This window comes from Melanostigma gelatinosum (genome assembly GCF_949748355.1).
Source record: "Melanostigma gelatinosum genome assembly, chromosome: 8".
NCBI classification, from domain to species: Eukaryota; Metazoa; Chordata; class Actinopteri; order Perciformes; family Zoarcidae; genus Melanostigma; species Melanostigma gelatinosum.
In genome coordinates this window covers 9482134-9505758 of record NC_136641.1, presented here as the reverse complement: position 1 = coordinate 9505758, position 23625 = coordinate 9482134, and the positions used below count along the sequence as shown (strand labels likewise).

The window sequence follows — 23625 nt, the reverse complement described above, 5'->3', positions numbered from 1 at the left end:
GCATTAGCTGCATCCTTCACAGGATCCAGCCTCTTCAGTGTAATTTTACTCATATAAAGTTAACACACACACATACAAACTAAGACACAGATAGAACATTACACACAAACACATACCACATGTGCACAAACACACCAATGCAGATTAAATGTCTTTATTTAGGATAAATAAACACACTCCTCTTTCTCATCCCCACTCCTCTTCCTCTCATTGTATCCCTCTGCCTTTCATCTCTTCAATTATTGTCTACTCCAGAATCACTCCACAGCCTTCTGTCCTCCTCAGTCTGTCCACCTCACGGCTCCTCTCCTCTTCTCTCCTCTCCTCTCCTGCAGTGTTGTACTGCCTTTTCCCCCTTCATGTCATTCTCCCTCCCTCTTCCCACTGCATCTTTCCCTTTCTTCTCCTACCCTTGTTCATCCTTCTGTCCTCCCTCTCCATTCTGCCTCCACCCCTCAATCTGTCGGCACTTGCTCTCCTCTTTCATCTTCTCATCTCTCCATCCTCTCCCCTATATTTGCCTCTTCTCTTCCTCATTACTTTTTTTTGTTCTGTACAGCTCTCGTTGTGTGGATGAGTTACAGCTCCACCTCTGGCACTTTTTCTTCTTTTTGTCTGTTTTCTGAACATGAAGCTCCCTGTCGGACTAAAAGGCCATGCTATAAAGCAAGAATTTAAGCTTACGAAGACACTTTGTTTCTTCCTATAAGTTGTCACCGATGTGTATATTGCAATATATTGCTATGGCAACTACCTTTTGTGACAGCAAATTAAGTCGTAGATCATTGCGTGAAACTCTTTTCATCAGACTTATTTCATTCAGATTGAAGCAAATACACGGATCAAACACATTAATAGAGATCTGTGAGCTAAATGATTTTGCAGACATGCAGTTCAGTACAAACAGAACAGTTTGTGTAAATGTTTCTCAACACAGTTCAATTTTACTTATTTAAAATGCACCAACAATTTGAAGCGTGAACAAAAAGCATAAAACAACATAAAATGCCCCTACAAAGACTTTTACATTTTAATTAAGGGCATTGAGAATTATCTAAGGCTTGCTACACTGGCTCACTTTGTGAAAGTTACATTTGCATGCTCCTGTCTAGGTTAGATAAACAGTGAGTGGCAGTACAAGAGGATGAGGATGAGGGCAGTGAGTTTGTTCCCTCTTTATAACCACAGAGGAGAGGCTGAGGGAGGTTTGCAAGGAAACATACTGTTCCAAAATGTGTTCTGCTAAATGTTTCAGCAGTGCAGGTGAGCACATCCTCTATAAATAGTTCAAGACAGATTGTTATCTGTGCAAATAATCCTACATCATCAGCAGTCATTTTTGTTGGCTTCAACTAAAACATGTGTTGTCTTGCTGAGCCACAGCTCTATATTTAGAGGCAGCTTAAACTGTGCCTCGCTGTATCTGAGCAGCTTCTTATCTTTGTGAGGGAATCTCTGCATGCGCGTACCAAGTCAAGAAAAGAAGAGACTCCTTTATTCTTGTCTCATGTTTGCGTAATTCCACCGTGCATGTGCGTGAGACTGTGATCAGGTGCCTCACTGTCCACCCTGCAGTCAGTGGTAGTGGTGTTATCTGCTAGTGGAATGGCCCTTCTTATTACCGGTATTCCACTTTTGACATAAAGGCATAATGTGCGGTGGAAGAGACAGAGTGAGACAAATGGAAAGGTTCATCTCTGGTGCAAAAGCAGATCTCGAGGGAGTCGAGGAGATAGGTGTGTTAGCCCGTGAGCTTCTGTGTGCAGTAACTTTTAAGTTTTATACTGTCCTACTTTCTCTCCCCCCCCATGTTGTTTTTAAATGGGTCAGCGAGGAGAGCTGTTCCCTTCACGACGCTACACAGCTGATTAACAGCACATCTCACACACACACAAAAAGAGACTCCCACAGAAGCACAATGTGTGATTGTGAACAGTTTAAAACCCAAAGGTAAAGGGCCGATACAGCGGAAGAAAGGGCAATTCCCTCACTGGGGGGAAGAGCGAAGGAACAAAGGGCTGAAGCTGCTGGGAGCCAATGGAGGACTCTTTTTTTGGGATTTTTGTGCCAAATTTGAAGAAAGAAAAAAATAACACTCCTGAAAATGATTTTGGCTGTAAAGGTGCTGAGCTACCCCTCATTTTCTGACTGTTCTATTTGAATGTAGGCATGTTCAGATTGATAAATCTGTCAAAAGTTTGAAGATTTGACGAATTGATTGATTAGATTGAAACCCAATGGGTTCCTTCAAGGGAGCAAAAATACATGAAAGTGTGAAAAAACATGAGCGTCTCTGGTATTTATTCAAAAATAAGACTTACTCATGACTAAAATCTAAAACTAATAATACCAATCCTTTACATCTGGTGCCATAGTGTCAGAGTAGAAGAGGAAACATTCTTACCCAGGGTTATGCACCTGCCTCCCAGAAAAACCAAACGGAGAACTCTGCAGTCTGATGGTAGTGAAGTAGATTTACTACAAAACGAAGCAGGAGATCTCTGCAGGGAAGTGTTTGAGGGACATGCTGTATGCAGCTGATGAGTCAAAATAAAGCTCTGCACACATCGAAAACCACTGAAGAAGAGCAGTAATGGAAAACCAGAGTGGTGTTTGGATTCTGGAGCTCAGTAAATGCTTTGCCAATTGCCAGTGATGGAAAACAAGATGAGCGCTGTTTTACCAAGAAGAAGCCATGCGGGCACAGATGAGATGAAAAGTAAAACATACTGTTATAGGAACTGATCTGCCGCTGAGCCGTAATGATGGAGCAACATGTAGAGTAGAGGCTTGATCTTCTTGAGTCATGATGGCTGACTGGAGTAATAGTGCCTTAAAGGTACATGGAGCTTGTTGTCCTTAGAGGTTTGCCGCAGAGCCAGGGTGTAGATTTGAAAAATACGCTGACTTTAAACCGGATCCTGAGCTGTAATGGCTGAAATGCAGTTTAACAGTGTGTCTCTACAGAATGCACTGCTCTATAGGGGCATTTTTCATGTTTAGCAGGGTGCCACATTCATTTTTTTTAAAGTACAAGGTATTTCAATCCTTAAAAATGTAGGCAATAGATTTCTTTGGAATATTCATTAAAAGTAACGCTTCCTGCTTTCATAGTGACTGTACATGTTGTTCATCTGACTGCTGAGGGAGTTTTCACTGTCAATAGAAATAGGGGTGCGAGCAGAAAGCATTTTGAGTTCAGACGGACGGATAAATTAAAGATAAGTTTGCAAATTAAAATTTGGTGCAAGAAAAGGACAAATCTGGACTGAAGAGCCACTGACACAAATGTGATACGACTGTTTCTACTTTGAAATCGGACTTTAAGGGCAATTGATAGATGACCAATGACTGCAACTAGGTCCATATGTTCAAGCATTTCATAGTGTCTCTGATTTCTCAGATGTCCAGTCTTCAGAGATTGTTGATTGTTGATTGTTGATCGTTGATTGTACTGCATTGTAGCAATTAACCCGTTCTCTGCAATAAGAAAAAGACAAAAAAAGGCAAAGTTAAAATGTGGAACATCAGCCAGTAGCGGGATCCTCACTTTAACCTGGCTGTTTATTATTTTACTATTTCAAATCGAGGAGATAACACACTCTTTGTCCGAAAGCACAGGTCTGTTCACGCCATCTCTTAATAATATTCTATTAGCATCGGGCTGTTGAGCACGTGTTTCAGAGTGGCTTAGTGACAGAGTGGCACCGGTGGGTCGAGTCAGGAACTTGGACAGAATAAAAAGCTAAATGGCGACGCGAAAGGGGAGTGGTGAAAAAGATGAAAAGTGCTCAGTTACCTCATATTTTGTTGCAGTGAAAGACATTATCCTCTCTTTTCCTTTTGACACAAGGATGTCCCAGGGTCTCTGAACACAGCATAAACTCTACCGGAGCAGCGTTCTAAGCTCTGACAGCAGGGAACTTGGCAGCCGCTGTAACTTAGAGACGTATCGTACTGCGTGGGTCTGTGGACTCAAGTAAAAGCAAATGTCTATTTTTACGTCTCTCTCTTTCTGCTTCTCTCAGGGGGGTTTCTGATGTGTTCGTATCTAAGACAAACACGTTGATCCCCCTTTCTTTTACATGTTATCTCTCTCTTACACACCATTTAAAAAAAAAAGAAAGAAAAATGAGTGACTCATGAGCTGAATTCTGCGTGTGCGTTGCTCCGTGTGTAAAGGAACGATCACACAATAAGACACACAATACTTAGCATCATAAAAGGAGAATGTGCTCTTGAAAGGAAACGCACTACACACACACGCGGCCATGACTCACGTCGATAATTGAGCGAAAAGGTTGAATTACTCAGACTCGCTCGTCTCATCTGTCCTTTTTTGTGTGTTTCTGTTTCTTGCTGTCTTTCACGTGACCACCAATCTCATTTGCTCAGTCAATGCACCATTTATACTCCTACACTGATGGAGATGGAGGTGTGTGTGTGTTGTTTTGGGGTCGTGACAGACAGAGGGAACATTGATTCACGCCTTTTTCCATTCACTTGCTCCCTGTCTGTATCTCAGGAGGGGAGCAGAGCAGATGGATGATTCACACCTCTCTCTGCTCTGCACCAGTTCAGCCATTCACAGTTTTGGAATTTCTTTACGATTCATTTCATGTGTTCGAACTGAATTGGAAGCATCGACAGGAAGTAGAGTTTAAACTTTAAATGTGTGTGGAAGTGCTGGAAGCAGAACAAAAAGCTTTATCATGGGAGTTGCTGAGGATGTTGATTGATATGTCAACAAAGAAGATCCATACTGACGTGCAAGATGAGGAAAAAAAGGCTGAAAATGTAGCAATCCAACACAGTCTTTTCATTTTGAAAGACTTTTTTGTTGTAATCTTTCTTAAATAAAAGAGACAATACAAAGAATAAGAATGCCCTTCACCCCCTAACGTGTCTGTACAGGTTATGAAGTAGACAAGACCACTGAAGTCCCAGATGTAGGTCAGTCAATGTTGAGTCAAAGGGTTAAACTGCTGTTCGATAATGTAGCCGTACATGTAAACAAATGCAAATCCAGGTGAGCATGCTGCCCACTAACGCGGACCTTTCAATGACCGCAGCATGAGAAGATACAAGATGCTCATGCCGCTCCGTTATCTGTCCGTTAAAGCTGAACACTTTGTAGAAATCCCTGCAGCCATTTTGGCTTGAATTTGCGACCACCTACCGACTTCATAAGAAATGCATGCCCTTTTAAACAAGCCACACTGACCTCGATAACTAAAGTTTTGGATTTGGAATCAGGTTGTGTTGCCCACATTCGGAAAACTTTCAGATATACTGGAAGGAGTGAGGCCATGAGCAGAAACTAAGAAAAGTGACAGCAGAGGAATATCGCAACTCTGAGGGAAATGGTATCTATCATTGCGGAAATCATTCATTTTTCTGCAATTGGACAATCTTAATCATAACGTGGTACATCAGCTACCCAAAGAATAAATGCAGGGCACAGGGTCACTCGCCGGTAGTCATTCTACATCTTGTGCAAAGACACATAATATCTTCTTTTTAAATATTCATCAGTAAGTCCGCTGCAGGTCTCATGTGCAAATGTCCTCACAATAATAAACAAAAGTTCAAAACCTTGATAACTCCAATATGCTGTATAAACTATCCCTGGCAGCCTATGTCCTCTGTGGTTGCCATTACGAATGTTGGTGGTCCGTCTGCCAATCAGTTGTCATATCCTGTATGCTGCCTGTCGCTGACACTGACAGCTAAGATGTGTCTCACACACACACACACACACACACACACACACAGATACATATATATATGCCACTCAAGCATATGTGTAGATACAGATCAATGTTTGCACACTTGACTCGTAGGGTCTTTAGATACACTTACAGTACACACAGAGGCACATGCATGAGAATACAGGCAATTAAGTGTTCACAGATAACTCGCATAGGCAAACACAAACGCTGTTGTTCTGCAAACCAACGCGTGACATTATGTTTGCTTTAATATCTATGTTCGAGAGAGAAAGAAAGAAAGCAAGCCGGACAGAGAGAGACTGACGGGAGAGTAAGGATGGAGAAGAAAGAACGAAGAGAGAAAAAAAGGGGGAAGCACCAGACAGCCATGAAGAGAGCCGAGAGGGGGGAGATTGGAAGTGAAGGATTGAGAAGAGAAAAGAGAGAAAACCAAGGGAATGACTTAGATGATGACTCAGCCGTGAAACAGGGAGCAAGAGAATTAACCGGCGAGAGTGAAGCGGTCAGAGGTGGCGATACTGAGCGAGAGAGGGACCGCTCCTATGGGAGGGACGGGGGGAGATAGGGAGAGAGGAATTAGAGGTACCCCGCCAGATCCATTCACTGTGTTGTCCTCCGGCCCCGTGTGCTGCTTACTGAATGGATGATTCGAAGGCAGGCTGCGCCACTCAGTTGGTGTTCGTGGGGGTGTTTTATTTTCTCTGCTGGCTGTGCTGCCCTCGAGACTGAAGCCTGATGTGTTTGTGCTCCATTACCTCCTCCGTTTGTCCCTCCTTCCTTCCAGCTGTTCTCCTCTTCCCACTCTCTCCTTCTCTCTCTTTCACCCTCCACCTCTATGCTCTGTTGCTTTTCTGACTTTAGGATTCATGGGATTACGCATGCTGACATGGTTTTGGACTCAAAATGTAGATTATTTTCATGTTACATTAAACATGTGAAGCAGTACATATACAATATTTCATGACATGGTTGAAGCCTTGATTAAATTACATATCTATGAGTGATTTGAAGAAACTAGATACTTGATGAGATATTTCACATGAACACCAAGAAGGAGAGGGATAAAGTCCTTTCAGCCACTGAAAGGATTCAATATGAAGCATCGATTCAGAAGGTATTGAGTTTCATGTAGCTTAATAGCAACAAAGGAAACCCTCCAAAGCACAAGTGGTTGGATTAATCAGCGAATGAGGACAGTATTAGTCTTTAGTGGTGCGTGGTGTTACTATCCTACTGATGTACATTATAATAATTTTATCAACGAGAGGTAAACCAGAATCAGAAAACAGGGAGATCTTTAAAGTGTTGAAATATTTAAGTCTTAAAATGTGATACTCATTATTTAAAATTATAAATCAGTGAAAGCCCTAAACTGAGAACCTTAAAAGACTCTATTGACATCCAGAGTAATGAAAATGAAGGAAGGTTAGCAGGTTTTTTTAAGGCCTCGTGAGCCAGATTGCATTCAGTTTTTTTTACAGAATGACACTCCTGATATATATATATATATATCAATATATATATACATATATATATATATATGTATATATATCAATACATGTGTCAGTTTGTATGAAGTTGCTGGACAATTGTGTATTGAAGTCCAGGGCTCAAGATGAACTAACTTAATCAATTTGAAAATGAATTTCCCATTTGTGTACACATGATTTATGAGATCACTGACACTTGTTTTTACATTGGCACGCAATGTGCCTTTGAATATGGATAATGTACTTGATGTATCTTATTGTGTCTTATTTCTCATTTAAGTTTAAATTTGCACGGTGGCAGGATTCTCCTTTGTGATGGCCAACCATTTAAAGCAGTGAGTATAACATCCTGTTGGCTGAATTACACCACAGACATGAGAACTGTGGCCAGAAACCAGAGAGCAGGAGAATGGTTTCTTCTGATTGGTGCTTTTCAGCTGTGGACTTCTATAGTGTGTGTGTGTATGTGTGTATGTCAGTGTAGAACGAGAAAAATCCAGCTGCAACCAGCAGCTCAGTGGTTTGTATTCTACTGCTGCTCTCTCCCTCTCTACAGTATCTCTCTCTCTCTCTGCCTCTTATTATTCTGTTCCACTCTATCGCTCCCTCACTTCCCTTCTTTTTTCTCCTTCTGTATCATTTTTCTTGGGCATTTTGCAATGCTAATGCACTCGTCCTCTCCAGCTCTCACAGACTAACTAGCACCACATGACTCTGTGTAGTAATTTCCATGATCCAGACTACAGTAAATAAGAAACACAGCTCTCGTACCCAAAAGCAGCAGTCTGTCCCACTGCTGGTGAGTTGTGGTCATTTCACTTGGATGCTGCCTCTGTCCGTGGTGCTGACTGCTGCTGCTCGAATGAACATCTGGTAGCCTGTTCTTAGTGGATCAATTGAAAGATTTTAATTAGTATATGAAGAAATTTGTCATAAACAATACATTATCTATCTATCTATATACATATATATCCATCTGTCTGTCTATCTGTCTGTCTGTCTGTCTACAGTCAAATCAAATCATGCATTTGCGAATAGCTGCCCAACTGCAAAATAAATAAATAACGGAAGAATCGCAGCCAAGCAGTCTATTGACTCATGGTCTGGTTGTTGGTTCCAAACTTAGTTTCTCTGTGAAATGAGAGATGACAGAGATGGGGAAATAAGAGGGATGAGGGAGAGAGAGAGAGCAGAAAACAGAGAGATAAAAGAAAAAGATGATGAGAGTGAAAACTTTGTCTCAGCAGGGAGCTCCTGTGCAGCTGTCAAACTCCTGCTGTAGCCTCATATTTAAAATGAATCACTATATTTAGTGACACATCTCTTCAGCACACTGTCAGCTCCACTTCTCGCCACGTCCGCGGCTCAAATGACCATCTTCACAAATAGATACTGCGCTTTCCTCCACTTTATTGTGCTAATAGTGTCGGTAGCCAGGGGATGTCTGTTTTTTTATAATGGATGTTGGATAACTGTCTCAACTAGACCGTTTTCAATGTTGAAGAAGCCCACGTTTCACATGATTCACACAATATGAGGGAGGAGATTCATTACTGTATGACTGAGTTCACCATATTAACCAGCGATGTAGAATAGTTCCATGTTAACCACCATTTTAGGTAACTTTAATCTGCTGGACCTGACCTACACATAAATTGAAGTTATTTTTAAGGGGGAAAAGGCTTTAATGTACGTGTTTTTTTTGTTTTCACGTAACATCGCCTATAAGGCAGCGATAGCTAAAGAAGGCAGCAATCATTTCCATACAGCGTTTCCAAATATTTCCAAATAGAAAGCAAGGGAGAGAGAAGAGCAGGTGTCCCATGTCTGCGATTCCCCTGGTAGAGGAGGGTAAATTGATCTCGCCTCCCCTGTAAACACACACACACACACACACACACCCCCCCAACACACACACACACACAGTTCTGTGAACACAAGCAATAAACAATTAGAGCCCCCTCCCTCCCCCCTGGAGCACTCAAATTACAGTCCAGACTTCTTTGAATCCAATGGGAGTAGAGTCCACCCTATAACTCACCAATCAGCTCTCTTAGATTAAAAGAAATATTGTACTGGAGTGTGTTTGTGTGTGTGCGCGCGCGTGCGTGCGTGCGTGCGTGTGTGTTTGTGCCCCAGTGCTGAAGTGTTGAAAGGCAGTTCATTTCCTGTAGGGTGAAGGTATCTTTAACACTAAGTTGTCCCGGGGGAGAAATAACAGCATAGTCACTCCACAGTAGTGCAATGCAGTGTATGTGTAGTGTGGTGGCATGCTACTATAGACTTTATTTTATTGTCAATAATAGTATAACATCAGGCCTGTGATCTGACAATAGCTGCTGTGCAAATGTTGCTCTCATGATCTCTCTATTCTAGTCTACTGTAGTGGGCGGGGTCTCATGTTCAAGGAAACACTGAACGCTCTGGAACCAATTTGATTATGTTGATTGACTGACTTGGTCCAGTGCAACTGAGTCAGTCAGCATGATTTATGTATATGTGTGTGTGTGTGTGTGTGTGTGTGTGTCTACACTTTTACTACAATCTTTGCAAGTGCCAGAGACATTTTTAGAAGACGAGGACTTCTTTGAAGGGCTGATTAGGTGTCGCAGGAATAGTTTGACATTTTAGGAAGTATGCTTATTAGCTCTCTTGCTGAGAGTTAGCTGAGAAGCCCAATACCATGCATGTCTATCCAATAAGCATGCAGCAGCCAGTTAGCTTAGCATAAAGACTGGAAACAGCTAGCCTGGTCCAAAGCTAATATATATTTACCACCTCTAAAGACGGCCAATCAACACATTGTATCTCCTTTATATAATCCATACAACAATCAAAGTGTAAAAACACTGCTGGAACTATTTCATGGTCACTATGAGGTGGAGACTCCAACAAGCTGTTTCCAGTATCAAGTGATATCGATCTTCTCGTCTAACTCTTGGCAAGAAGGCAAATAGGCTGGATTCTTAAAACATCAAACTATTTCTTTAACCCTGACTATTCCTTTATTGGTTTTAGGGTTAAGACTAGACTTAGGTTTAGTTTAGGAATACGTTTATGACAAGCACTGAGCAACATTATCAGTTGCTGAACTAGTGCCCAATGTAGTGTGTACAACTGTATATGGCTAAAGCTAATTTCCCACACTAGTCCCTTGATCTATACAGTATGAGTGCAGGCTTGTGGCTTGGCTGACGTAAATCTAAATGATGATATTATATTATATGATTATATGAGGGTTGTTGTGCCGCCATCGCCTCCCATCTTCCTTCATTTCCCCTTCATCCACTTTCCCTTCATTTCAAAACAAGATCAGGAGTGGAAATGAAGCCTAAATCCTTTCTCCACTTCCCCACTTTTTAAGTTGCATGCACCCCAGTCCATCTCTCCCTTCCCTCCCTCTTTCCATCCCTCCCTCTGTCCCCTCCCCCTCTGCCGTGTTTACTTCATCTCACCTTTGACTCCTCACTGCAGTTTACAGCTGGGCTGTCACTCATGAATTATTATGTTGAAATCAGACTGCAGGGTCTTCCACGTGTATCTGCTGGCTCGGCTAAATCTTGTCACTACCTAATGTTTGGAAAATGAAAAATGATTTGTTTTGCTGTCATTTTCACATTAAGCCTTCTAATTACTTCTGAGACTTTTTGTCCTCACATGACTCTCTGAGTCAATTATGAATATCTCTTCAGCTATTCCACAAGCTTTCGGTTGGGTTTACCAAGCAGCTAGCTTATACATTGGAGCTATAATTAGTTTGAAGTACAGACAAACACATCCTGGACCAATCTCTAAGTCTACTTGTGTTTCTCCTCAGCGTGCTGTTTCAGAGAAATGGACGCTACGCTCCTGTTCTTTCATGCGTCCCTTGACATTTTCTCTCTATCGATTCCACTGTCAGGGATCTTCCTTGCCATGTGTGGGAATTAATAGTTTTTGGTTATTGATCTGTGATCCTCTTCATTTCAGTTCTTTAGCTCAACCTTTAGCCTGAACACAATCTTTGTCTCTTAGATATTCTCATGACTTGTTCACAGTCAAACACGCCGTTTGATTATCCGGTTGATTGTCAGGAAAATATGTAACAAACTGGAACAATCCATCAAAGAGCATTGAAAAGGGCAGTCTTTGTCGTTCTCCCCCCATTGATTTGTCTCTTCACGTTTGGTTGCCCTCACAGCAGAGGGACAGCACTCTCTGGTTAGGACTCTCTGTCATGCTCTGTGTAAAAGGATGAAATGATGGGGGCAGAGCATTGACACTGACATCTAATCAATGCCAATCTGAGCTGCGGCGGCAGACGGGCAGCGTGTCATCACTGCCCAGAGATGACAAATAATCACCATGTAGTGATCGTGTTGTCCCTGCAGCTACTGCAGATCCTCCAACAGCTGAACACACACACATGGAAATAGAAATGAATGCACAGGGTGGGAGGGCATGATACTCTTTGCAAATAGGTTTTTTCAACAGGGATATTAAAGAATAACAGTCAACTACACTGTAAGGAATAAAAAAAATTAATATTATCAGCAATAGCATTAGCCAACAGCCATTATTCCTTGTTTTTTCTGTCTAAATCACATCTACTATTTCTTGATCCATTTCACATGTGCATGTCCTCAATATGACAGTAGCGCAATAGAAGGTGATGGAGGCTGCACTTCAATTTGAGGAATGGGGAAAGAGACATTTTGTGTGGGCGAGAGAGAAGGAGAAACTCAAAAAAAGAGAGCGAGAAAGAGTATAGGAAGTGTTTCTAGTGATGGGAAGGGGGTAAACAGACAGGAAACTATTTAAGAGACTGAAAAAAGAAAAGAAAAAGGGGAATAAATAGACAAACAGCTGCAGCAGTGTGATTCATCTGGAGCCCCCCGTCGCTCAGAGCAGGTGGATAGTTCCACAGCGCAGTGTGAGCACGCTCCTACAGAGAGATCTGATTGGATGGGAGGGTAGAAGTCCCTGCTTTGTGAGTGTGCTTTTGTGTACGTGCGCCTATGTGTGGACGTTGCGTATTTGCAGCTGTCTGAATATGTTTCCTATTTGTTTAAATGTTTAGGCATGAGTGTATGAGAATGTAGGTGATGGAAGTGTGTGTCCCATGCGATGTGTTATCAGCGATGTTTAGGGGTTGATGTCAAATGCTGCACGAACATCACCCTGCAGCTGCAACACAGTGGAGGGTCTCCCCATCCTCCCAGATCTCACCGGTCCAGGCCCCAAAACAAGCAGGACTCACAGCAATACAGATGAAGCTGTTGCTGTTGAAATGCCCTTGAGCCAGACACTGGATGCCATGCATGGCAGAGTGCAGACTGACCCAGATATTGTTTGGCTGCACATTGTGTGTAATTTTAGAGGCTGACTCAGCTCGCTGTTAGTCAGGGTCAAAATGCACCCACACACACACACACACACACACACCACACACACACACACAAGGACAGACGACACTGACCTTTAGACACTCATCCTATGTGTGTGTGTGTGTGTGTGTGTGTGTGTGTGTGTGTGTGTGTGTGTGTGTGTGTGTGTGTGTGTGTGTGTGTGTGTGTGTGTGTGTGTGTGTGTGTTCATACTGTATGACTGCTGGGAGCCAGGTGGACCTCTACGAAAGTGTCAACCTTTTGGTCATTTGAGGAAATATTTCACTTCAATAATTGTACGATTGGTACGTTCTCGTTTTCATTTTCTCACATAATGACAACATCCATCCGCCATCCGTAACCACTTATCCTCTCTGGGGTTGCGGGCGGCTGGAGCCGATCCCAGCTGAGATTGGGTGAAGGCAGGGTACACCCTGGACAGGTCGCCAGACTATCGCATGGCTGACACAAAGAGACAGACAACCATTCACACCTACGGGCTATTTAGAGTGATCAATTAACCTCAGCTGCATGTCTTTGGACTGTGGGAGGAAGAACCCAGAGGGGACCCACGCTGGCTCTCTGAGAACATGCAAACTCTACACACAGAACGGCCGTCAGGAATCGAACCCTGTCCCCTCTTGCTGCGGCTGAAAATGACAATAAGACAATATTCCATGAATTTATGGGTTTTGTATAATTGTAAGAAAAGCTTCAAATTGTGTTCATGCATTTATTTTTAAATATATATACGGTGTATATATATAAGCAGGTGATATTGCAAACAAAGCATTTTCCCTATTTATGTTTTCTTCTTGGTGGGGGAGTTGATGGTAATGAAAGATGTTGTTGGTAGTAAACTGCTGATTAGGGGAAACTTAGTTCTTCATGCTTCAATCCATTGCTTCTGAATCACAGTCCACACAAACAATCAGCCACAGTGTCTGATTAGGCCCAATACCACACTTCTACAATAATGTGGGTTTTTTTTCGGTTAAAAATCTTTGTTTGGGTCGCTTTAAGGGATTAGTTGAAGCTTAAATGGCATGTAATGACGTGACAGGTACAGTTTTTTTGGTGTTTTTTTGTCAGCTCTCTTCGAGCTTCACTCGCACAGTTGCTCTTTTAAAAGATGGCGCTTGTGTTTTTGTCGAAATGTCAACGCGGCATCAACTCTTTTCTGGGGAGGCAGTGATGCTCTTTACACACAAAGACACACACCCACACACCCACACACCCTTAGATCCAGGCACCCGGACACTTGACAGACACACAAATTATATGTAGACACGCCAGCACACACTTATTCATACAAACACACACACACACACACACAGAAGTCCTTGCCCCTAAGCGTTTCTCAGCTAGAACTGCCAGTTTCATGAGGCAGAACTAATTCACTGTACATTTTTGGAATCTCTATTTTCTCCTCTTCTTTTCTTCTCTCCCCGTCATCCTCCTCTCTTCTCTCCTTCTAATTCACTAATATCCCTGCTCCTCCCCCCTTCTGTTCTGTCCTCCATTTTACCCATCTCCTCATACGTCCTCATACTTTCCTCGCTATCTCTCTTCTTTCAATCATGTTTTGAGCGTGGCTTCCTCTGCCCTCCTTGTGTCCCTTCCTGCAAGCATTTGATGGACAGTGACGTGCACTTCAACAGCCACCGGAACTGGCACAAAACCTCGTATTATAACAGAGGAACAAATACACAAGTACAACAGGATTCTGTTCAGTGTTGGAAGAGGCCATCCTATTCATTCAAACCTATCTTGAACCTCTTACTCTCTATTTCTTAAAACAGGGCCTGATCTAGTAGCGGCTAAATGCTAACGCTCTGTAGTATCACATACTGAGCACTTTCTTGGTTTCGCAGGTATAATAATTGCGGTTAAAGGGGAAATTGCCCGGTTTAGAAAATTGCAAATATTGGAGCCGGATACTGATGTTGAATTACAAAACTACATTTTCTTTTTATACTCGACCTTTTTTTTTTAGCTGTTGCATTTAGTAAGCATGTGAGATCTTGCTTCCTCCGGTATTTTATTTATTCTATTCCAGCGGTTTATTAGTAAATTGAATTTCAGTCTATAAAACACTTTACTGTTGGGGATGTAAAGTTGGTATTGTGCCTGTATTGATTCATTTATTCTGTGCTGGAATAAACAAGAGGAAACCTGAGCGGAGAGAGCTTCTCATTGTCCTCTCCCTCTCATTTCACCCTCAACACCCTCTCGTCTAGTTCTCTGCAATCATTCTCTGTTTTCCATGTTTTTCTCTCCCCTGCAACGCTCCATCTTCTCCCACGTCCACCCCCACCTCTGCTTATATTCCATCTCTCAGCCTCCTCACGGATCCCTCCCCTTCCATCTCGCTCACTCATCTCAAATGGAAGACTTTCTCTCTCTCCTCTTCTCTCTTTGCTCTCAGCTCGTGGCTAAACTTTCCTCAAGATTTTTTCCTCCAGCTTCCTCTCTAGCATCTGTCTGATCATGTTTCTTTCTTCAGCCTGAGGGATGAGCCAGCAATCTCCCCTACCCATAATGTTCCTGTCCAAGTGAGGACTGCCTAGTGCACTTCAAAGTATACTTCGGCACTTCAAAGGCTGCAGTCTCTCTCATACTAAAACCAAGGCCAGATCAATTAAATCCTATTAATACCCAGCAGCCCCCCGTTATGAGGATGAGGTTCAATTCTGGGTACACACAGCGAGGCAAGAACTTCAGCTCAGTAAACTCTCGTGTCCCCAGAGAGATTATTTTTGATGAGGCTCTGTGGATGAAAAGCAGAAAAATAGGGCTTGTATGTATACGAATAGAAATGCAGTTTTGGAAATATTGTAAAAGTCACATTATCAGGCAAGAACCCAGACAGGAGGTTATCAGAAGTTGTTTGCTGAAAACAACTGAACCTAGTAACTGTGCCATAAAACCAAAACAATGAGCTAAAAGAAGCTAAAACACTCTGGGGCAAATTCACAAAAGGATTGTGTGGCTTTTGCGGATTTGACAAAAAGAAACTGCGTCATTTGTTCGAGCACTGAGGGTGCTGATAGCCGCGAGAGTTGAGAGGCGGTAACTGAAGCGCATTTGTAGGGCGGTTCACTCAAACTCATTTATCTTGGGATGCAATGAAATGCAAAATAAATGAATAAAGCTGCCCTACATGACAGTTCTGAAAATACATTTTAAAAAATGAGGAAACATGAAAGACAGATAAAAATAAGGTTTTTATATAAACAAATACAAATACGCAAATAATTTTGTCTGTCTCCCTCCTACACAAAACCCTGTTCTTTCAGTGTCTTCTTGCCTCTCTCTTAATTTCCTTTGGGAGGTTTGGATGGAAGTGGCACTCTGGTAAGCCTCCTCCTGAAAAGACCTCTGCCTCAGGCTCCCACCCCTCGCAACCGACACATTGGCCTCAAGCTCATTTATACTTGGATAATTGCAATTAGACGCAAAAGAAGGGCAATTTGCATTCAGCTGCAAAAACCTTAGGGACGTGCTTGCTCTGTAATATAATTACCACAATATCTTTTGTGAATCAGACCTTGATGTTGGCAAATGATGTGTAATTCATAGTGCCGTCAGCGGCAGCAATCCATTCTTTGTCAATTCGCCCCTTTGTTGGTTGGTGTTCATTTTCAGCGGCTCCTTTCACAACAAACACAGTCATTTGATTCATGTTTAAGTGCGTTTTTTAAAGAAGTGTTGGACAAACATTCTGTACAATGTGAGAAATCAAATTTAAGGTGTTTTGTTTGAATGACAAAGCAGTGGTTGAAGTCAGTTGACTTCATGTTCCCTGTAGATCCAAAGCTGTGATAGCCAGTGAAGCTCTGTCCTGTTTTGCTGCTGGCTAGCTGCCATGCTATTACTGCAGGAGTCAAAATCCTCTGATCCCTGAAGCCCATACACACACACACACACACACACACACACACACAAATACATGCACAAACTCTTGCAAGGATATACTCGTATGCACTGCAAAGATTGTACTCTTGCTCCCTGTTCTTGATTAGTATTTATTTGTGTGCATGTATGCGCGTGTGTGTGTGTGTGTGTGTGTGCGTATCTGCATGCATCAGTCAGTCCCAAAGAGACAGCAGCCTGTTCAAATTAGCTCTCAAGACAGATTTGTGGGTCAAACTCTGAACAAACGTGACGCGCCTATTGGTCTGTTTCCGGCTCTCAACCTCAAAGGCGTCCGCCTCTCAGGCGGCGCGTCGCTGTCGGGTCGTCGGTTCAAATCCCGGGGTCTGTCTCAGTGAATCGGGGCAAGAAAACTCTCCTCCAAAGCTAATGTCGAAATTGTGATGAGCAAGGCACTTAATCTCTATTAACTGCAGTGGAGCTGCTCAAGCACCACAAGTAGAAGACAATCTGCTGTGAATAAATAAATCCGTGTGAGATTAATAAAAGACAGGTGATTCTGCACTACAACAGTAACACAACAGTCCTACCCATTCCAGTATTTTCTGCCCCTATCAGAAAGAAGACGTGGTTTGTCAGTGCCTTCCTAAAGCTTTGAAAAATGTTCGCTTAAAAAAATGAATCATATGACCCTCTTCTGATTTGCGTTCTTGGTTAGGTGTAGTGATACTTGTCAGGGGATAGATCATGGTCACTAGGGACGCCCCCCGAGATCCGGTTCCAAACAGGAACCGGTTCTAGATTAGTAGAAACCCAGAGTATGGATAAGGTCCGGAGTTTCTGCCGTTGGTACTTTACAGAGTGAGATCTCCTAGAAAATAGCAGCGTGCGTGTCTTTGTACAAGGACCGGAGTTGTGCTTTACTCTGAAACACACACACACCACCTCAGTACAGCCTGAGATACACATCATGGCAGAGAGAAGAGAAAGATCCAGTGTGGTTACATTTTACTCTCTTTGTAACTCTCGTCACAAATACATAAAACCTTTACAGCAATTTATCAAAACATTTGGCGAGCAAGCAGAAGATAAAAACCTGCAGAAATGCAGTTTTCGATTGTTTGTCGAGTAGCCGTCCATCTTCGTCCACTGCAGGTAACGTTAGCGATGCCATACGGAGTTTCTCTAATGAGAGCAGGTTAATAAATGAAAGCTAATCATTCAGCTAATTGTTGAGCTGCGAATGTATTTTAAAGATTTTGGAACTTCCACTGTTTCCCTGCGTCTTAAGTCGGTCTTTCTTTCTGAACATCTGGTCCATCTTTCAGCCTGTTCGTTATAATAGTTAGTTAAATTGCTTCAGACTTGCTGCTTCTTTGTTGTCATGCTATTTTAGACATATGATGGAACTTGATGCGGACTGTAAGTGTCCCTTTGACGGTGCAATCAGATTATAACGCTCACAGTCGTAGTGCTGGCTCATGTCAGAATTCATCGACATGGCAGCTATGAATTCACAACGTATGCAAACGAGAACCTCCTACACTTGGTATCAGCGGAGGAGAGAGGTGGGCAGATCAACCTCATCTGGGTTTCAGATCGGCTCTGTGAAGAATTGCTGGTTGGCCTGCCAGAGACAGAAAATAGGAAGGAAGTGAAGGAGGTGACTTTAGAATGTGGGCAATACAACATAATGTGTACGCATAAACACAAACACACACACATACAGTATACAGCCTTGTGCCCACTCCTCTTGCCTCTCACTGCAAGGTTTAATTAAAGAGGCTCCATACTCCATCTCCCCTCTCTCTTTCTCGGCTTCCTTTCCTCTTCTCCTTACTCCTTTTCTCCTTACTCCTTTCTTACTCTCAATCTTTTCATTTATATCTCACTTATTCTCTCCTTCACTGGTTTTGCACTCCTATAATTCATCCCCTCCTATCTTTCATCCCCTAGCGTCTCGCCTCCTCCTCTGCTATATTTCCTCCCTTTTTCTAATTTACTGTATTTCTCAATTGTTTTCTTCCTTTCTTCCCTTTTCTTCTTTTTGTTTCATTCCCTCTTTTCTCCAGTCCTCGAGCTTTATCCTCTCCTGCACTTCCTCCACTTGCTGTCGTTGCTCTGATCTAACTTCTTCTCCCCCTTTTACTTTACCTTTCCCTCCTGATTTTAATGCCTCAGCTCCTCTCCTCGTCCTCTCTTCCTTGTATTCTCTATATCCCTGCCTCTCCTGCTTCTTACAGTGCAAAAGGTATTAGATGAAATCATCCACCCTAATCTAGATCCTCTACTTAAGTGAAAGTACCAATACAACATTGTTAAAAATGCTTTACTTAAGGCATCAAACGCATTTGCAGAATAAATGGCCTCTGTGACTGGCATAATGCCATTACATTATTAGATTGTTAATACTAATGCATCAATGTGTCAGTGACATTGTGCTGCGGCCTTCTCTCATCTACTTTATAAACTGCAGGGTAGTCCAGTGGTTCCCACCCTGGGACTGGCCCCCTCCAAAGGCTCACTAGATACATCTGAGGGGTAGAGAGATGATAATTGGAGGAAGAAAAGAGTAGAAAAAACTTAAAAATGTATCTCAATGGTAAAAAGTAGAGAAAGGACACAAAAAGCTCAAGATGGAGATGATAGGAGGAGAGTTCATGTGGGTGAGTTCCTATGAAACCTGATCTTTGTTGTCATGTAAAAGTGAGTCTCCTCACGTACGGTGACTGATGCAACCTGTGCACTGAGCGGTGAAACCTGCAGCCCAAAACTCACTCTGTGCTGTTTGGGTTCAAGACTTTTCATGTCAAAATATTTAGCAATTAGACGGGAAACCAGGAAGCAAAACCACGGGGAGATGGAAGTCAGTCACAAATGACATGTGCAAAGGAAATTATTCATAAAAATGCTCAGTCAATTCAAATGGGAGGGTTCATAAAGACAGTTTGAAGACATCTTGTTAACTTTCAGTCCATCACACACTCGTCTGTCCACTTCAACACCTCTTCGTGGCTATTTGTCCATCTCCTCTCTCCTCTGTTCTCATGTCAACCCACTTACATCAGACTCACCAGGGAGCCACTTTACTGGAGGCTGAGCTGACTTATTGTGTGTATGTGCACGCACTCACATGCCTGTGTGGTGTCACTCACTTCCCCGTTTATCCTCTCCTCCGCCCAGTGGGCTCCTCCTCTCCCCTTGTTCCCTTCCTCCTTCTGCTTGTCAGCTCTCTCTCCTTCTGGTAAGCCTTTAGCTACACAGGCCTCCTCCATTTTGCACTGACGTGTGTGTGTGTGTGTGTGTCTGTGTGTGTGTGTGTGTGTGTGTGTGTGTGTGTGTGTGTGTGTGTGTGTGTGTGTGTGTGTGTGCGTGTGTGTATTTGTGGTGCGGTAGAGTGCAGCCTCAAGTGGCAGCCAGTGCTAGGGAAGTGTGCGATCGAGCAGAACAATGGCATTCTGGGTAAAAATAGCCCCCGCTCTGTTGGAGGGAGAGAAAAGGAGACGGAGGGTGACAGAGAGAGAGAAGAGAGGGAGAGTAAGAGCTGAGAGGAAAGGGAAGGATAGAAGTTTAATGACCAGGTGCAAATGTGTGAAACACAATTTTAAAAGGATGAGAATGAGTCACACGAGAAGTAAAGTGAAACTGTGAGAAGCAGAGAAGCTTTGTGTTCTTCTCCGTGTCATGAATGAGAGAGAGAGAGAGAGAGAGAGAGAGAGAGAGAGAGAGAGAGAGAGAGAGAGAGAGAGAGAGAGAGAGAGAGAGAGAGAGAGAGAGAGAGAGAGAGAGAGAGAGAGAGTCTGAATGCAGAATTAGAACTGATGGAGCATTTTAGTGAATGTTATTGACAGGACGACAAAAGGCCAGAATGTTTGTGCAATGTAGGTTAAGTGGTGCAGCGATGGGCTCACCTGTTGGACAACAGATACACACACACACACACACACATGTGATGTGATCACTAGGACTGAATGTACTGCCTCTGGGAAAAGGAGGAATGAGTTCACTTTAGGGTCTAAAAGTGATTCAACAGTCTCAGAGGCTACTACTGTACACTCTACTACTGTACACTGTACAGTATGCTGCTTAAGGGGTTGCACGCGCGCACACACACACACACACAGAGAACGTATTATACGATAGTTAAAGGAGTAGTTGCGACTTTTTCCATTGCAATGTGTGATGTATGATCAGGGAAGGCCTCATTACAAACGCACACACACACACACACACACACACACACACACACACACACACACACACAATGTGCTTATACAATGTGCTGCTTCTTTGGAGGTAGCTGCTCAGTTATATACAAAGGGTCAGCATCTTAGAGCATGCAGACGTTTTACAAACAATTAATGCCCTGGTGGTATGTAATGGTGGCTATAAGTACTACCACTCAATCCAAAGCGGCATTAAGTGTCTCTTGCATGACACTTAACAACCAAAATCTCAAAGGGATTCAGAGAAAGAGAGAGAGGTAGATAAAAAGAGAGGAGATAGAGTGGGGAGGGGAGGGGAGTTAGAGAGAGGGTTGGTGAGTTGTGTGTAGAGAGGATTTGATGAGTGGGTGGAAAAGAGCAGAGATGCGAGATAAGTGTTCGGTAGGGAGCGCTGCGTCTGTCAGTTATTCATTGCATGAGTAATATGGCCGAACTTCAGTCCAAAACAACCTCAGTTCTCCTGGATAGACAGAGAGAGAGGGAGAGTACACAGAAGGAGTATACGGGAGAGATACTGCAAAAATAATGAACATTGAATAGTACATATAAGATCAACTGAATAAGAGTTCATAGTTGAAGATATGTGTTTTTAGTTTTTAAGAAAATATAAATTCATTTAAACTTGTTTCCGGTCTCAAGAGTCACAATGTTGGTAAACTCAGTCCTGTGGCTTTTCTGTTTGTCCTTCCAAGCCATCACCTGTCAATCAAACACTGTGGGAGGGACAGTGACATTTCCTTAGTCTTTTAGCCGTGGTGGCTGTCGATGCTCATACTAAGTCCGTTCTCGTCTGCTTCTTTTGTTTACGTCTTTCTCTAGAAAGACAGAGCCAACAATGTGTTCACACCAGCAAATGGAAACAAGTTAAAATAGAGGCAAAAGATGAATTATGTTCAGTGTGTGTGTGTGTGTGTGTGCGCGCATCACAGTCTAATTTTTCATCAGTCAGCTTCACAGTGCAAGAAGTGAGGGGATCCGATGCATTGGAAATAGGGCGTAGCTGTCAGTGTGACTCGGCCTTTTAGAAACAAGTGTCAGCTTAACTTAGCCTGCTGCAGCTGTGACAGCTCTGTCTGGAAATAAGATTCCCAAAGTGTCTATAGTGTGTGTGTGTGTGTGTGTGTGTGTGTGTGTGTGTGTGTGTGTGTGTGTGTGTGTGTGTGTGTGTGTGTGTGTGTGTGTGTGTGTGTGTGTGTGTGTGTGTGTGTGTGTGTGTGTGTGTGTGTGTGTGTGTGTGTGTGTTCGGCTAACTCTGCAGTCTGCTGTTTAAGTGGAATCAGCATTTTCAACATTAGGAATATTAATCAGTGCATTAATCCGTCAATCTTATTTAACATGAGAAGTAGACTGACAACACGTCGTTTTAGTGGAGTAGTTGATGAAGGACAGGAGGTTGAATGGCATTTGACTCACACACTTGTGAGTCAAATGACATTGGAGCTGCCCAGTTGTTGCAGTCTTTACTGTTTGCTGTTGAGCGGTAATCACCCACCCGTTGACTTTTTGACAGTCCATTCAAGACAGTAAAACTTAATTCAAACTTGCTTTATTCGCTTTTTTTATTGTATTTTCATGCAACATGTCCCAGATTTTTTTATTGAGCTAATTGTTGCCTTTCCTCCCACGTTAGTGTTGATGCTTTGAAAGTGTAGCACTGCCTTTTCAGAGCTTTAGTAATGAGGGAAGATTTTGGAATATGGGAAGCTCTAAAAAAATCAGGCAGGTTTATGTTTATTTGCCATATTCTAGACATAATATGATGAACAAACATTTCTGTACTATTGTGAAAAACAAGCTGGTTGTCACTAAATGTGTTTGTATTTTGTGTGTTTCAGAAGGAGTGGTGGTTATGTCTCAACTGCCAGACCGAGCAGCTGATGTCCGGAGGCGGTCTCGACGATCCTCCACTTCCTGTTCCTCATCCGTCTCCCAAGCACCAGCCAATGGGCTCGCCCCGTCACCAGGCGCCAGCCAGTCAGCAAAGCCCTCTCCACAAAGCCACCAATCAACAGGGGCCCAGGCCGGCCCAGCCACAGACACAGAAAGCGCAGGCGGGAACTGGGGGTAGTGGACCGTTTGCGCCCAATGGAGCCAAACAACTGATAGACTCCAAGATCACGACACCAGCTGCGGCATCAGTATCGACCACAGAGACCCAGAAACAGCTAAAACCCACAGAGGAGAAACCCAAAACCGAGCCTGAGAACCAAACTGCCAAAGACACCAAACCCTTCCAGAGGAAAGGAGAGCCGATCACACCCATTAAGGAAATCAAGAAGTCCAGGCACTATGATGTAAGTCTGATTTATTGTCCTAACATTGCTTTAGTTCGGTATACTACTCTGTATGTTAAGCTATGGATAAGGACCAAAAGTTGATACCACTGGTAAAATGGTAATACGGCTTGAGAAAAGTGAACCAAATGAATAAGTGAAAAATAAACTGATTTTCAGTGATTATTCAGCGGGAACCATAGTGCAACATACAGGCCTATGTACCAACACTGGCTGTTGTTGACCTTTTTTAACTTTTAGAGCATGTATGCAGGTTAAGTTATGTGAGTGGCTGTTTCAGCATGGACCTGTTTTGCATTCATACTGTTTCCATAAACCTTAATGAGCTAAATGGAAGCTCTTGTCAAGCACCAGCTACGTGTAGTCTACAGGATGTTGCCCATGTTGGACCTCCAAAAACAATCACAATCCTCACAGCCAAGATATGAGGAAAAAGTCAATGATGAGAGGGATACAATCCAGATGATCCTTATGTAACCTACACAACAGAGAGAAAGCGGTTTTGTATTGTACACACTGTAAAACGTTGACCTGGCATTGTGCTGGCAGCTGGACAAAGGTGGGATCTAACGAGATGGCTTCCGTTAGAGTTCAAGGAGCCAAAGTCACTCTAGCGTCTCTTCTAGCGTCTCCAACTCAAG

At 42.9% G+C, this 23625-nt stretch overlaps 1 protein-coding gene across 1 annotated transcript in view; it reads left to right on the top strand.

Annotated features, from left to right (window-relative positions):
- bsna (bassoon presynaptic cytomatrix protein a) overlaps positions 1–23625 on the top strand; it is a gene marked incomplete at both ends in the record, with an annotated part of 112593 nt that overhangs the window by 62184 nt on the left and 26784 nt on the right. The window contains one exon of the mRNA XM_079272879.1: positions 22526–22984. Within this exon, the coding sequence (XP_079129005.1) occupies positions 22526–22984 (459 nt within the window). The remainder of the gene's footprint in view (positions 1–22525; positions 22985–23625) is intronic.